The sequence below is a fragment of the Vombatus ursinus genome, unplaced genomic scaffold, assembly GCF_900497805.2.
Source record: "Vombatus ursinus unplaced genomic scaffold, bare-nosed wombat genome assembly UNPS02013950.1, whole genome shotgun sequence".
Lineage (NCBI taxonomy): Eukaryota > Metazoa > Chordata > Mammalia > Diprotodontia > Vombatidae > Vombatus > Vombatus ursinus.
Window position 1 is genome coordinate 209,995 of NW_020953728.1, and position 14,740 is coordinate 224,734.

General features: G+C 34.1%; 1 protein-coding gene across 5 annotated transcripts in view; it reads right to left on the reverse strand.

Moving 5' to 3' along the window:
• Nucleotides 1-14,740, reverse strand: part of LRRK2 (leucine rich repeat kinase 2) — a 228,053-nt gene that overhangs the window by 81,356 nt on the left and 131,957 nt on the right. For all 5 annotated transcript variants that reach the window (XR_003568832.1, XM_027858947.1, XM_027858948.1 and 2 more), the window contains exon 31: nt 11,193-11,411. Coding sequence is in view for 4 of the 5 variants with exons in the window: in XM_027858947.1 (XP_027714748.1) it covers nt 11,193-11,411 (219 nt within the window). In the remaining variant the exon portion in view is untranslated. The remainder of the gene's footprint in view (nt 1-11,192; nt 11,412-14,740) is intronic.

A 14,740-nucleotide genomic window follows, 5' to 3' on the forward strand; every position in this document is an offset into this window, starting at 1 on the left:
GCCATCAATATGCACATGGTTGAAATTAACTTTTCAAAAACTAAGTAATCACAAGAAAACCAGGGAGAGGATTCTGGGAAAAAGGTAGAGTAGGTCAGAAAATTCCAAACTTTCCTGGTTTCCCCCACAAACTAGATAAAATAGTGCCTCAGGTCAAACACAAAGAAGTAAAAATAAATAGGAGTAAGGGCAGAACAATAGTCCTTCTGGGACAATCAGAGAAGATATGAAGAAAAATCCTGGGACTAGGTTTGGTCCCAGTGAAGAGTAAATGGGAGTGCAACAGCAGGGACACTGTTGACCGTGGGCACTTACAGGAGGCTGGAGGTCTTGGTTCCAGTTCCAGGCAAGATGGGAGAACTGAAGTTAGATCTGAGGCCAGAGGCACCATCTCCCATATCTCAGGATCCAAGGTGATTACAAAAACTCAGCTGCTACAAATAAAAAAAATGAAGAAGTAAAGGAGAAAAAAATCCAACCATAGACAGATACTGTGGGAATATGGAAGACCGGGGTTTATCTTCACAGGAGGATACTGAAGCAAAGAAACCCTCTTTTAGCACAAAGAAAAACATCATAGGAGAACTAAAAATCAATTTTAAACATCAAATTTGAGAGACACTGAGGAAAAACTTAAAAAAAAATCCAATAAAAACAAGAAGATTATGAAAAGAAAGACAACCAATTAGAAAGACATATCCAGAATCTTAAGTAAGAAAATGACTCCTTGAAAATCAGAACTGGGCAAGAAGAAGCCAGTGATGTTATGAGAGATAAAGAAATAATAAAACAAAATATAAAGAATTAAAAAAAAGAGAATATGAAATATCTCATGAGAAAAAACAACTGATCTAGAGAACAGATTAAGAGAAAACACAATAACGGGACTACCTGAAAGCTATGATCAAAAAAAACAATCCTGATACAATAATACAACAAATAATTAAAGAAAATTGTCTTGAAGCATTAGAACAAGAGGGCAAAGTAGAAATTGAAAAATTCCACTGATCACCACTTGAAAGAGATCCTACAAGGAAAACTCACAGGAATATCATAGTTAAATTCCAAAACCCCCAGCTCAAGGATAAAATATTATTAGCAACAAGAAAACAAAATATTTAAATATGGCAGTGCCACAATTAGAATCACAAAAAATCTTATAGCAGTGATCCTAAAAGACTGCAGGTCTTGGAATACTATTTATTGAAGAGCAAAAGAGCTGAGGTTCCAGCCAAAAATATCACGCTCACAAAGCTAAGCATAATCCTAAATGAAAAAAAAAATAGACATTTAATGAATCATCAGACTTTCAGGATTTTGTTAAAAAAGAAAAAAAAAAACCCTGAAATTAATAGAAGATTTGACATACAAGAGCCAAGAGAAATATAAGGTACCTACCAAAGACTAATTACAAGAGACTCAATAAGGACAGATTGTTTACATTTTATGTACGTAAAATGTAAAACCTATGATTGTTATTAGTAATTGGTTAGCTTGTAAGAAAGACTGGGGTAGATCTGGGTATGATATGATTTTAAAAAGTAAAACCATTTCGGAAGAGCTAAAAAGAGTAATTACCTCATACAAATGAGGTGCAAAAGGAAGAACCAACACAGAGAAATTAGATGGGGGAGGAGAGCTGGTATTTCTGGAAACCAACTTTCATTGGGAATGACTTGAAGAGGGAACAATACACATATATCTAGGAGAGTATAAATGTCTTCTAAATTCAGAAAGAAATAAAATGCAAGGTGGAGAGGGAGGGATTTTTAGAGGGAAAGGTGAGGGAATAGGTTAAAGATGGGTCTAGCAGGGTGTTTAGATTAATGGGAATGGGAGGATAAGGGAGTGATGGGGGTTTAAGTAATAGGAGGGCAAGGTAGCAGGTAGAAGTAAATTAGAGGAATCAAGAGGAATAAGAAATAAGAGATACACACAAACATAAAATAAAGATCAGGAGTAGAATTTGTTAGGGAAAAAGGAGCAGGAGTGGTAACCATAATCTCGGACAAAGTTAAGGCTAAAATAGATTTAATCAAAAGAGAAAAACAGAGACTACACTATGTGTCAGCCATATTTATCAATGTTATTTTGGAATATTTAAAACAACTAGACAGTATAAGGTGGGAGGGAACATTGCTGTGGGATAGGAAATGATGAGTTGGTGGACTTGAAAAAATATAGAAAGACTTGGACTTATGAAGCAAGAGGTCATCCACCCTCTGACAAACAGAGGATAATAAGTATTGTACAGTCTTACACTGATGCATATGAATGTATCTGTCTACATGTGACTATGATTATAGATGTCTAAGTATACATATATATGTACTTGTAACAAAATAATTAAAAGTAAAATTAATAATACAATGACCTCATTGGAAAGTACATGCAGCATTTCATATATGTAGTATGCCCCTCACTACTCTATTTAAAAAAAAAAGTTAACAGAAAATCTATTTTTTCTCCTTCTCATCCCCCACCTATTAAGAAAAAAGCAAAATATCTCATAATGAATATGCATAGGCAAGCAAAACAAATTTTCTCTATGGCTTTATAAGAATATATATCTCATTCTGCACCCTAAATCAATCACCCTTCTATAATAGATAGCATGTTTTATCATGTGAATGATTAATGCATAGAACAAAGTTCTGGCAGTTTTCAAAGTACCTTTTTTTTTTTTTGTTTTACATTGTGGTTGTTATTATATAAGCTGTTCTTTTGCTTCTGTATCAGTTCATATATGTCCACATATGAACTTACCATTTATTTTTGAAATCATCTATTTCCTCATTTCTTATCATATAATAGTACCATTACCACATTCATGTACGGTAAATTATTCAGTCTTTCCTCAATTGAAGGGCATTTCCTTAGTATGCCATTTGTTTTTTCTTTTTTGCCAACACAAAAAGAACACCTATAAAAATTTTTGTACTTAAAGGATTTTTATCCTCTCTGATCTCTTTGGGATAACAGGCCAAGTAGTGGTATACCTGAGTCAAAGGGCATGCATTGTATAGTAAATATTCATGTATAATTCCAAATCGCTTTCCAAAATGGTCGTACTGATTTACAGGTCTATCAATGTCCCAGTTTTCCTTTTTGGCCTTTTCGCCATTCTAATGGGTATGAGGAAGAATGGCAGAATTGCTTTAATTTGTATTTCTTTAATTAATAGTAATATGGAGCATTTTTTAATATATAATAGCCTAGATTTCTTCCCTTGAGAATTGTGTATCTTTACATTGAGAAATGGCTTTTTTTAAAAAAGTAGTTTCAATCAATTCTTCATGTACCTTAGAAATGAGATGCTTATCTGAGAAACATGCTGCAAAGATTTTTCTACCTTTTTCCTCTTTTTCTTCTAATTTTAGCTACATTAATTTGCTTATCCAAAAAATCTTAAATTTTCTGTAATCAAAATTGTTTCATGTTCTGTGATCCTATTTCTTGTTTGGTTATATTTCTCCTATAAAAAGATCAGATATGTTTCTCTTATTTGGCTATGATATGATATTTTATATCAACTTAAATAGCACACCCATTTTTAGTTTATAAGCTATGAGTTACTAGTCTAAATCTAATTTCTCTTATTTCTATTCCAATTTCTGGAAAGCAATTTGGAGTTATACATGAAAATTTACTATACAATGCATGCCTTTTGACTACAATGTGGTCTTTTAGCTCATGAGACTAGGGAATTAACAGGAAAGATCCCTCTTGCTGTGGTGGAAGGGGACCAGTACAAGAAGGGAGGGGTCACAGCAAGCCAGTGGCAAGTCCCACCTCAGCAAACCAGTAACCAGGCCCCTAGCCCCCAGCACAAGAAGGCTGGGACAGTGTCCCCCGTGCCCCAGAAGCAGAGATCAACTTTAAAAGACAGAAAAAAAGGGCAAACAACATGAGTAAGAAGCAACATAAAAAAACAATGACCATAAAAAAGTATCTTGGTGACAGAGAAGATCAAAACACAAATCCTGGGGAGGATAACATTGTCGATATACAGACATCTGAAACCTCAGAGGGGAATATGAACTAGTCTCAAACCCAAAAAGCCTTCTTGGAAGAACTCAAGAAGGATTTTAAAAGTCAAATAAGGGAGGTAGAAGAAAAACTGAAAAATTCATTTAAAAAAATGGAAAAAAAGTACACTGAAGAAAACAACTCCCTAAAAAGTAAAATGGGCCAAATGGAAAAAGAGGTAAAAAAGCTAATTAAAGAAAGCAATTCATTAAAAATTAGAATTGGGCAATTAGAAGCTAATGACTCTATGAGACATCAAGAATCAGTAAAACAAAATCAAAAGAATGAAAAAATAGAAGAAAATGTAAAATTCCTCAATGGAAAAACAACTGACCTGGAAAACAGATCCAGGAGAGATAACTTAAGAATCACTAGTCTACCTGAAAGCCATGATGAAAAAAAAAGCCTAGACAGCATCTTTCAGGAGATCATCACTGAAAACTGCCCTGAAGCCCTGGAAGCAGAGGGTAAAATAGTCAATGTAAGATCACTTCCTGAAAGAGATTCCAAAAAATGCCAAGAAATATTGTAGTCAAATTCCAGAATTATCAGGTCAAAGAGAAAATCTTGCAAGCATCAAGAAAGAAACAATTCAAATATCATGGAACCATAGTCAGGATTACACAGGATCTTGCAGCTTCTACATTAAAAGATCAGAGGGCTTGGAATATGATATTCTGTAAGGCAAAGGGAGTTTGAAGTACAACCAAGGATCAATTACCCAGCAAAACTGAGCATAATCTTTCAGGGGAGTAGATGGACATTCAATGAAATAGGGGACTTCCAGATTTTCCCGATGAAAAGACTAGAGTTCAATGGAAAATTTGATTTTCAAATACAAAACTCAATAGAGGCATAAAAAGGTAAACAGGAAAGAGAAAAAAAATAAAACGCATGTTATTCAATAGAGATAAACTATTTACATTCCTACATGGAAAGATGATATTTTAATTCTTGAGAATTGTAAATTTATTACAACATTTAGAAGGAATATACATAGACAGATGGGGTGGGTTTAGGTCGACTTTGATGTTATGGTAAAATACCTGATGAAGTGGTGAAAAGGAACTATAATGGGAGAAGAGGAAAGAAGGAAACAGAAAAGGGTAAATTACATTACATGAAGAGGCACAAAGACATATTACAATAGAGTAAAAGAAGGGAGGGAGATAAGCATTGCTTGAACTTTGCTCTCATAACACTTGGCTCAAGGAGGGAATAACATGCTCAGTAGTTAGGTATAGAAATTTAACTTGCCTTACAGGCAGTAGGAGGGGAAAGGGGAAAGAAAAAGGAAGGAGAGATAGAAGGGAGGGAAAAAGTAGTAAAGGAAAAGGGAAAGAGAAGGGAGGGCAGAATGAGGAGGTGGCAGTCAAAAGCAAAACTCTAGTAAGAAGGCAAAGGGAGAAAAGGAGAAAGAAAAGCATAAACAGGGGAGGGGGGAATACGATGGAGAGAAAGACATAGATAGTAATCATAACTGTGAATGTGAGTGAGATGAACTCTCTCATAAAACGGAAACAGATAGCAGAATGGATTAAAAACCATAATCCTACAATATGCTGTTTACAAGAAACACATTTAAAACAGAGGGATACACACAGGGTAAAGGTAAAAGGCTGGAGCAGCATATATTATACTTCAGCTGAAGTAAAAAAAGCAGAGGTAGCCATCCTGATCTCAGACAAAGCAAAAGCAAAAATTAATCTTATTAAAATAGATAAAAGAGAAACTACATCCAGCTAAAAGGCACCACAGACAATGAAGTAATTTTATTACTAAACATATATGCTCCAAGTGTTATGGCATCTAAATTCTTAGAGGAATTCAGGGAGTTACAGGAAGAAATAGACAATAAAAATATAGTAGAGGGGGACCTCAACCTCCCCCCTCTCTGAACTAGATAAATCTAACCACAAAATAAACAAGACAGAAGTTAAAGGAGATACATAGAATTTTAGAAAAATTAGATATGGTAGACCTCTGGAAAAAACTGAATGTGGATACAAAGGAATATACATTTTTCTCAGTGGTACATGGAACATACACAAAAAATGACTATGTACTGGGGCATAAAAATCTCATCATTTTCAGATCATGATGCAATAAAAATTACATGTAATAAAGAGCCATGGAAAGACAGACTGAAAAATAATTGGAAACTAAATAATCTAAACCTAAAGAATGAATGGGACAAACAAGAAATCATAGAAACAATAACTTCATCCAAGAGAGTAACAATAATGAGACAACATACCAGAAATTATGGGATGCAGTGAAAGCAGTTCTTAGGAAAGTTTTATATCTTTTAATGCTTATATGAATAAAATAGAGAAAGAAGAGATCAATGAATTAGGCATGCAACTAAAAACCTAGGAAAAAAACAAATTAAAAATCCTGAATTAAATACCAAATTAGAAATCCTGACAACCAAAGGAAAGATTAATAAAATTGAAATTAAGAAAACTATTGAACTAATAAGTAAAACTAAGATCTGGTTTTATGAAACAAAAAAAAACCAATAAAATAGATAAACCTTTGGTTAATTTAATTTAAAAAAAGAAAGAAGAAAAACAAATTATAAGTATAAAAAATGAAAAGGGTGAATTCACCACTAAATGAAGAAGAAATTAAAACAATAATTAGGAACTATTTTACACAAATGTATTCCAATAGGTTTGACAATCTTAGTGAAATGGATGAATATTTACAAAAATATAAATTGCCCAGATATATTTCCCAGAAGAGGAAATAAAATACTTAAAGAACCCCTTTTCAGAAAAAGGAAATTGAACAAGCCATCAAGGAACTCCCTAGGAAAAAATCTCCAGGGCCAGATGGATAGAAGTGAATTCTATCAAACATTCAAAAAACAATTAATTACAATACAATATAGACTATTTGGGAAAACAGGCGAAGAAGGAGTCTTACTAAATTCTTTTTATGATACAAATATGGTGTTGATACCTAAACTGGGAAGAGTCAAAACAGAAACAGAAAATTACAGACCAACTTCCCTAATGAATATAGTTGCAAAAATTTTAAATAAAATATTAGCAAATAGATTACAGCAACTTATTATGAGAATAACACACTATGACTGGGTAGGATTTATACCAGCAATGCAGGGCTGGTTCAGTATTAGCAAAACTATCAGCATAATTGATCATATGACAACAAAACTGACAGAAAACACATGATTATCTCAATAGATGCAGAAAAAGTTTTTGACAAAATACAACACCCATTCCTATTAAAAACACTACAGAGCATAGAAATAAATGGAGTCTTCCTTAAAATAATAAGTAGCATCTACCTAAAACCTTCAGAAAGCATAGTATGTAATGGGGATAAGCCAAAAGCATTTCCAATAAGATTGGGGGTGAAACAAGGATGCCCATTATCACTACAGTTATTCAATATGGTACTAGAAATGTTAGTTTTAGCAATAAGAGAAGAAAAATAAATTGAAGGCAAAGACTAGGCAAAGAAGAAGACAATCCTAGAGAATCAAGGAAAACACTACTTGAAATAATAAACAACTTTAGCAAAGTTGAAAGATATAAAGTAAACTCACATAAATCATGGGCATTTTTATATATTACCAACAAAGCCCAACAACAAGAGACAGAAAGAAAAATTCCGTTTAAAGTTACTGTAGACATCATAAAATATTTAGGAGTCTACCTTGCCAAAACAAACCCAAGAATACAAGACACTTTCCACACAAATAAAGTCAGATCTAAAGAACTGGAAAAACATCAGTTGCTCCTGGGTAGGCCAAGCTAATATAATAAAAATGACAATTCTACCTAAGCTAATTTGCTTATTCAGTGCCATACCAATCAAACTACCAAAAATTATTTTACAGATCTAGAAAAAATAATAAGATTAATCAGGAAGAACAAAAGGTCCAGGATATCAAGGGAACTAATGAAAAGAAATACTAGGGAAGGTGGCCTAGCCATTCCAGATCTTAAGTTGTATTATAAAGCAGCAATCATCAAAACAACTTAGTCCTGGCTAAGAAACAGAGCGGTAGATCAGTGGAACAGGTTAGTTACACAAGACACAGTAATCATTGATTATAGTAATCCACTGTTTGATAAACCCAAAGACCCCAGCTTCTGAAATAAGAACTCACTATCTGACAAACACTGCTGGGAAAACAGTATGGCAGAAACTAGGCATAAACCAAAATCTTACACCATATACTAAAATAAAGTCAAAATGGGTGCACAATTTAGATATAAAAGCTGATACTATAAGCAAACTGAGAGAGCAATGAATAGTTTACCTGTCAGCTTTACAGAGAACAGAAGAATTTATGACCAAACAAGAGACTGGGAACATTATGAAATGCAAAACAGATCATTTTGATTACATTAAATTGAAAAGTTTTTACACAAACGAAGCCAATGCAACCAAGATTAGGAGGGAAGCAGAAAACTGGGAAAGGATTTTTACATCCTGATAAAGGCCTCATTTTTAAAACAGATAGAGAATTGAGTCAAATTCATAAGAATATAAGGCATTCCCCAATTGATAAACAGTCAAAGGATATGAACAGGCAATTTTCAGATGAAGAAATTAAAGCTATCTATAGTCATATGAAAAAATGCTCTAAATCACTATTGATTAGAGAAATGCAAATCAAAACAACTTTTAGGTACCACGTCACACCTATCAGGTTGGCTAACAAGACAAAACAGGAAAATGATAAATGTTGGAAGAAATGTGAGAAAAGTGGAATACTAATGCATTGCTGGTGGAGTTGTGAAATGATCCGACCATTTTGGAGAGCAATTTGGAACTATGCCCACAGGGCTATAAAAATGTGCATACCCTTTGTCCCAGCAATAGCCCTTCTAGGGCTGTATCCCAAAGAGATCATACAAATGAGAAAAGGACCCACATGTACAAAAATATTTATAGCAGCTCTTCCTGTGGTGGCAAAGAATTGGAAATTGAGTGGATGCCCTTCAATTGGGGAATGGCTGAACAAGTTGTAGTATATGAATGTGATAGAATACTATTGTGCTATAAGAAATGATAAGCAGGCAGACTTCAGAAAAACCTGGAAAGACTTGTACAGACTGATGATGAGTGAAGTGAACAGAACCAGGAGAATGATGTACACAGTAACAGCCACATTGTGTGATGACTAACTTTGATAGACTCAGCCCTTCGCAGCAATGCAAGGATCTAAGACATCTCCAAAAGTCTCATGATGGAAAATGCTATCCACATATAGAGAAAGAACTATGGAGTTTGAATGCAGATCAAAGCATACTATTTGCTATTTTTTTTCTCCTGTTTTGTTTTGTTTTGTTTTCTCCTTCTGGTGGTTCCTCCTATTGTTCTAATTCTTCCTTACAACATCACTAATGTGAAAATATGTTTAATAGGAATGTATATGTATAGCCTATATCAGATTGTGCACAGTCTTGGGGAGGTTGGGGAGAGGGAGAAAAATTTAAAACTCAAAAGCTTATGGAAGTAATTGTTGTTAAATCAAAATAAATTAATAAAAAAAGAAAAAAACTATGGAGTTTGAATGCAGATAGAAGCACACTATTTGCTCTTTTTTTCCTTCCGTTTTGTTTTGTTTCCTCTTTCTTGTGGTTCTTCCTATTGGTTCTAATTCTTCCTTACAACATGACTAAAGTGAAAATATGTTTAATAAGAGTGTATATGTAAAGCCTATATCAGATCGCGCACAGTCTTGGGGAGGGAAGGGGAGAAAAAAAAAAAGAAGATAAGTTCCATACTGTCTTATTTACATAGTTCAAGCTTATTGGATAAAAACCTAATATAAAAGGTGCAAAAAAATCTATGAATAAATGACATGGCATTCTTCATAACATCAGGAGGAGATCTGAATTGATTTGCTAAGAGTGCCAATAGATTTTTATTAATCCACTACACTTTCTTTTATATAGTTGACAAGATTATTCACTACAACAGCCGGGTATAGAAATATATTTTAGGAACATGACAGTATAGCTCATGACCTTATTCTTATAAGTTTTGTGATTTACTAGGAGGAACAATTCACCTACTCACTGAGTAAAATATATGCTTTCAGTGTTCTGCTACCTCAAGATGCTGCACGAACCCAAAAAGATAAACCAAATCTTACTTAATGATTACCAAAAACAATTCTTACCTAATGAAACTTTACCCATCCTTCCCTATAGTCAGAAGTGATCTCTCCCTCACTGAACCTCTAATACTACTTTGCACCTCTTCTCCAACCTTATTATATCCTAATTTATATTTTCATTATAGCTAACATTTAAATAACGCTTGCAGGCTTGCCTTACATATATTAGCTCATTTAATACTCACAACAACTCTGGAAAAGTAGGTATTATCACTATTATTATTCCCATTTTGCAGAGGAAGGAAGTGATGCTGAGAGAGATAAAGTGCCTGCCCAGGGTCACTTAACTAGTGAATTTCTTAAGTAGGATTTGATCTTAGGTCTACCTGACTTCAAGTCCAACCCCTCTATGCAATATAACATCTATCTTATTTATATGAGATTATTATTTTCTCCATTAAACATAAACTCTTTGCAAGTTAGGACTACTTCTTATTTTCTTTTATTAGTCAGAGCCTAGCAGAGTGTCTTTTATAAAGCATGTATTTAACAATTATCAGTTGAACTGAATTGAATTGAACAAGCTCACTTTCCATTATGGGACTGAAATTTTGGGAACAAGGACATTCCATTTCTACCCTCTTATGGGAGAGTAAAAAGGCTTAATTGAAAGTAGAGTTCAGTTTTAAAATAATTTTGCTATGAAAAATATCAATTTCATAAGCTCCTGTCCCCTTTCATATGTCTTGCTAAAATAGGCAAAAAATTAACCAGTGAAGCAAGAAAATGAGCTGCTATGTAAATAAAAAGAATTAGATCAACTGGTTTGAACAGGAACAATTCAGTTTATTATAGTCTTGGAGAATTAGAGCATTGAGAAGTTAAATGACTTGCCCAGGGTCAGATGGATATTTATGTGTTAAAAATATGACTTCCTGGTTTTGAGGCCATCTGTCTATATACAATGCTACACTGTCATGAATATAAATAAAACAAAATGAACTAAGAAAACTAATACTAGTGAGTGCTCATAAGCTCCAATATGAGAATACAATACCTTAAAGTTCAGACTCTCTTTTATGATGCTTTTCCGAAGTTTTACCAATGCCTCACATTCTTCTGTAGCATTCACACAATGGTAATCTCGTATTTCAGGGAACCCTCTTTTGTTTAAGAGCTCCTTAGTTATTTTGCTTATGGAGGCCTTTCTCTGTTTCTCATCAGAAACATCCAAATGGGTACCAACCAGAATCACTGGTGAGGAAGAAGCCCGAGCCTGTAGGGGAAAGCCATGAAACATGCAAGTTTAATTTAGAATTGAGATTTTAACTCAATTAACTTTTAACTCAGTTAACTTTTAACGCTGTTGAGGCTTACTCCTAATAGCTGTGCTACCAGTGAAAACAGCATGATTTTATTAGAAGATTTTCTAAAAATCTGCAATTTAGTAATCTAACTTATACAAATGCATTGTCAATCAATCAACAAGCATTTACTATGTGACGATGCTGTGCTAGGTTCAGGGCAAACAAACATAAGAAGTTAGACAATTAATTCTTACTCTCAAAAAACAACGATTCTAATGGAGAAGATAACAAGTAAATATAGAATAAATATAAGGGAAACAAATAAAAATAAATAAAGTGGTTAAATATAAGGTAGTCTGAGAGGAAGGGTACTAGCAGTTGAGGGAACCAGGAATGATTTCATGTAGAAAGTGGTATTTGTAAGGAAATGAGGAATTCTCTGAGGTAAAATTGGGATGTATATTCTAGGCATAGTGGGAAACCCAGTACAAAAATCACAGAGACAAGGGGCTAAATGTTATGAGTGATGAAGAGAGTTTGGCTGGATCGAAGTGTGCAAGAAATGGAGCAATGTCCAATAAGTGCTGGAAAAATAGGTTGGGGCAAGGTTGTAAAGAGCTAAAGATATAAAATAAAGATGAAAAGGACACACATGTACAAAAATATTTATAGCAGCTCTTTTTTTGGTAGCAAAAAACTGGAAAGTAGAGGGCTGCCCTCAATTAAAGAATGTTTTAACAAATTGTGGTATATGAACATAATGGAATACTGTTTTGCCATAAGGAATAATGAAGTTGGACACCAGATTGCAAAATGCTGAAGAGTAAGTAAGAAAGGAGTTTGACTGAGAACTTAGTTATTACAACAACTCTGTTTGCTTAAGGAAATGATAGGAACTTTATTGGGCATTTGTTAATAAAGCATGTTTCAGCTAGGGTTAGAGCTTATCCTCAGCTGGGTTCATATTATCTCTCCCTACTACCATAAGTAAACCACTTAGTGAAGAATGGCACCAAGTCTGCCTCTTATCCACCTAAGAAAATTTCAATTAAGATTTACTGAAATACTAACAGTTCAAATACAATATGAGCTTTGTCTTCTAAAGAGAAATGTTCAAAAGTGCTAGGGGACCCTGAAGAATTTTCCCAGTACAAGCATATTAACTGTCTCTGGAAATAGCCTTGCATAGATTCCACATAAGTGTAGTTCCACGGCACAGTGGATAGAGGACTGGGCTGAGAAGTTCAAATCTGGCCTCAGACACCTACTAGCTGTGTGAACCTGAGCAAGTCACTTAATTCTATTGTCTCGGTTCCTCATATGTAAAATGAGCTGGAGAAGGAAACGGCAGACCAATGTCTTTGCCAAGAAAACCCCAACTGGGGTCACAAAGAGTTGGACACAACTGAAATAACAATAACAGAATCCATATACATCTCACCAAGAAGTTGGTTCTTGAGCTAAGATATAGATAATGTCCTCACATTACACACCCAACTCCTATTTTAAGACCTTGCAAATACTGTTAATACAGTTCTCCAAATCAGCATTTTGCTTTCTTAGATGCTCAATGAATAGATGCCAAGTCTTATCAGTTTTACTTCTATAATACCTCTCACATCCATCCCTGCGTCCTTACTCACATACACAATACACTATTAAAAAGCCTTACACTATTATACATGATATTATAGAATATAGAATATCATCATATCATTGTTATTGTTGTTCAGTCATGTCTAACTCTTCACGACCCTGTGGACCATACTGTGGGATTTTCTTGGAAAAGACACTGGAGTGGTTTGCCATTTCCTTCTCCAATGGATTGAGTGGTTTAAGGGTTAAGTGACTAGCCCAAGGTCACAAAGGTAGTAAGTGTCTAAAGCTGGATTTGAACTCAGGTCTTCCTGACTCCAGGTCCAGAGCTCTATCCACTGAATCATCTAGCTGCCTCATCATATTGTATATACCATTGTAAAGCCTTAATGTCAAACCCATATTACAACAGCAGCCTTCTAACTGGCTTCTCTGCTTTCAGCTTCTATCCTCTTCATTCTATCCAGAGGTGTCAAAATTATATATCTTAAACAGAGATCTGACCATACATGACACTGCCCATTCAAAAATCTCCAGTGGTTACGCTATATTGCCTTCAGGATAAAATATTAATCTTCAGCCTGGATTTTAAGACCTTCCATAATATGGTTTCTACTTACCTGTCCAGTCTTATTTCATATTATAGTGGAGTCATATTTTACACTTACTTTACAATGGAGTCATGTATTACATGAAGATTTTGTTTTCCTAAATGAATTGTTATTATTTTATCAAGATCTACAATGTATCCTCTTGGTAATTTGATTGGCATAGCATTAAAAGTACAATTTAATTTTGGTAACATTGTTATTTTTATTATATTGACATGGCGCTGAACATTTCTCCAGTTATTTAAGTTGTTCCTAATTTCTTTAAGGAGTATTTTGTAATTGAATTGACAAAGTCTTTATGTACTTCAGTAGGTTATTTAGCTAGAATGGGATTTCCTTTTCTCTTATTTCTCCTTTTGTCTTATTATTATATAGAAATACTGTTGATTTTTCAAAGTTTATTTGTAGTCTGCAATTTTGCTGAAGTTTTTATCTCAATTAGTATTATCTCCTCTTTATCTATCTTTATGCCTTTAATTTCTTTCTCTTATCTTATTATTAGCCTTTCCAGAAAAATACCAAATAATAGCGGGCATCCATGGTTCACTCTCGTTATCTCCTGGGAAATGCTCTAATGCATCACCAATGAATGTGATGCTTGCTTTGGGTTTTAGATAGCTACTTTTTATGATATATATATAATGCCACCTTTCTATGCTTACATTTTGTAAGTTTTTTAGCATAAAAAAGGGTAGTACTTTGTCAAAGGCTTTACCTTAGTCTTTTTTAAAGTGGTCCTATTCCTATTGGTGCTCTTCCCCTCACCCCTTATCCACTCTCTTTTGCTCCTGCATTTATCTGATTATTTAATTCTTCCTATCCATGTAGATTCTCCCTTAAAAGAACTAGTACAGTTCAGTAGTTTTTAAAATTTCATTTTTTGTGTCACTTTTCCAAAAAAGATGTCTCTTATTCTCTTTATTATCTATCCTCTCTGTCTTTATAGACCACAGTTCTCGGTTTCATGAGTCTTCTAATTACCTGGTGTCTCTCTCTCTTTTTTCTGCATTCCTATTGCAACCAAAGCTTCAAACATATCCATTCCAGGCTCTCCTCTCTAGTCACTTCTTGCCATAGCCTTATAGAGCTGG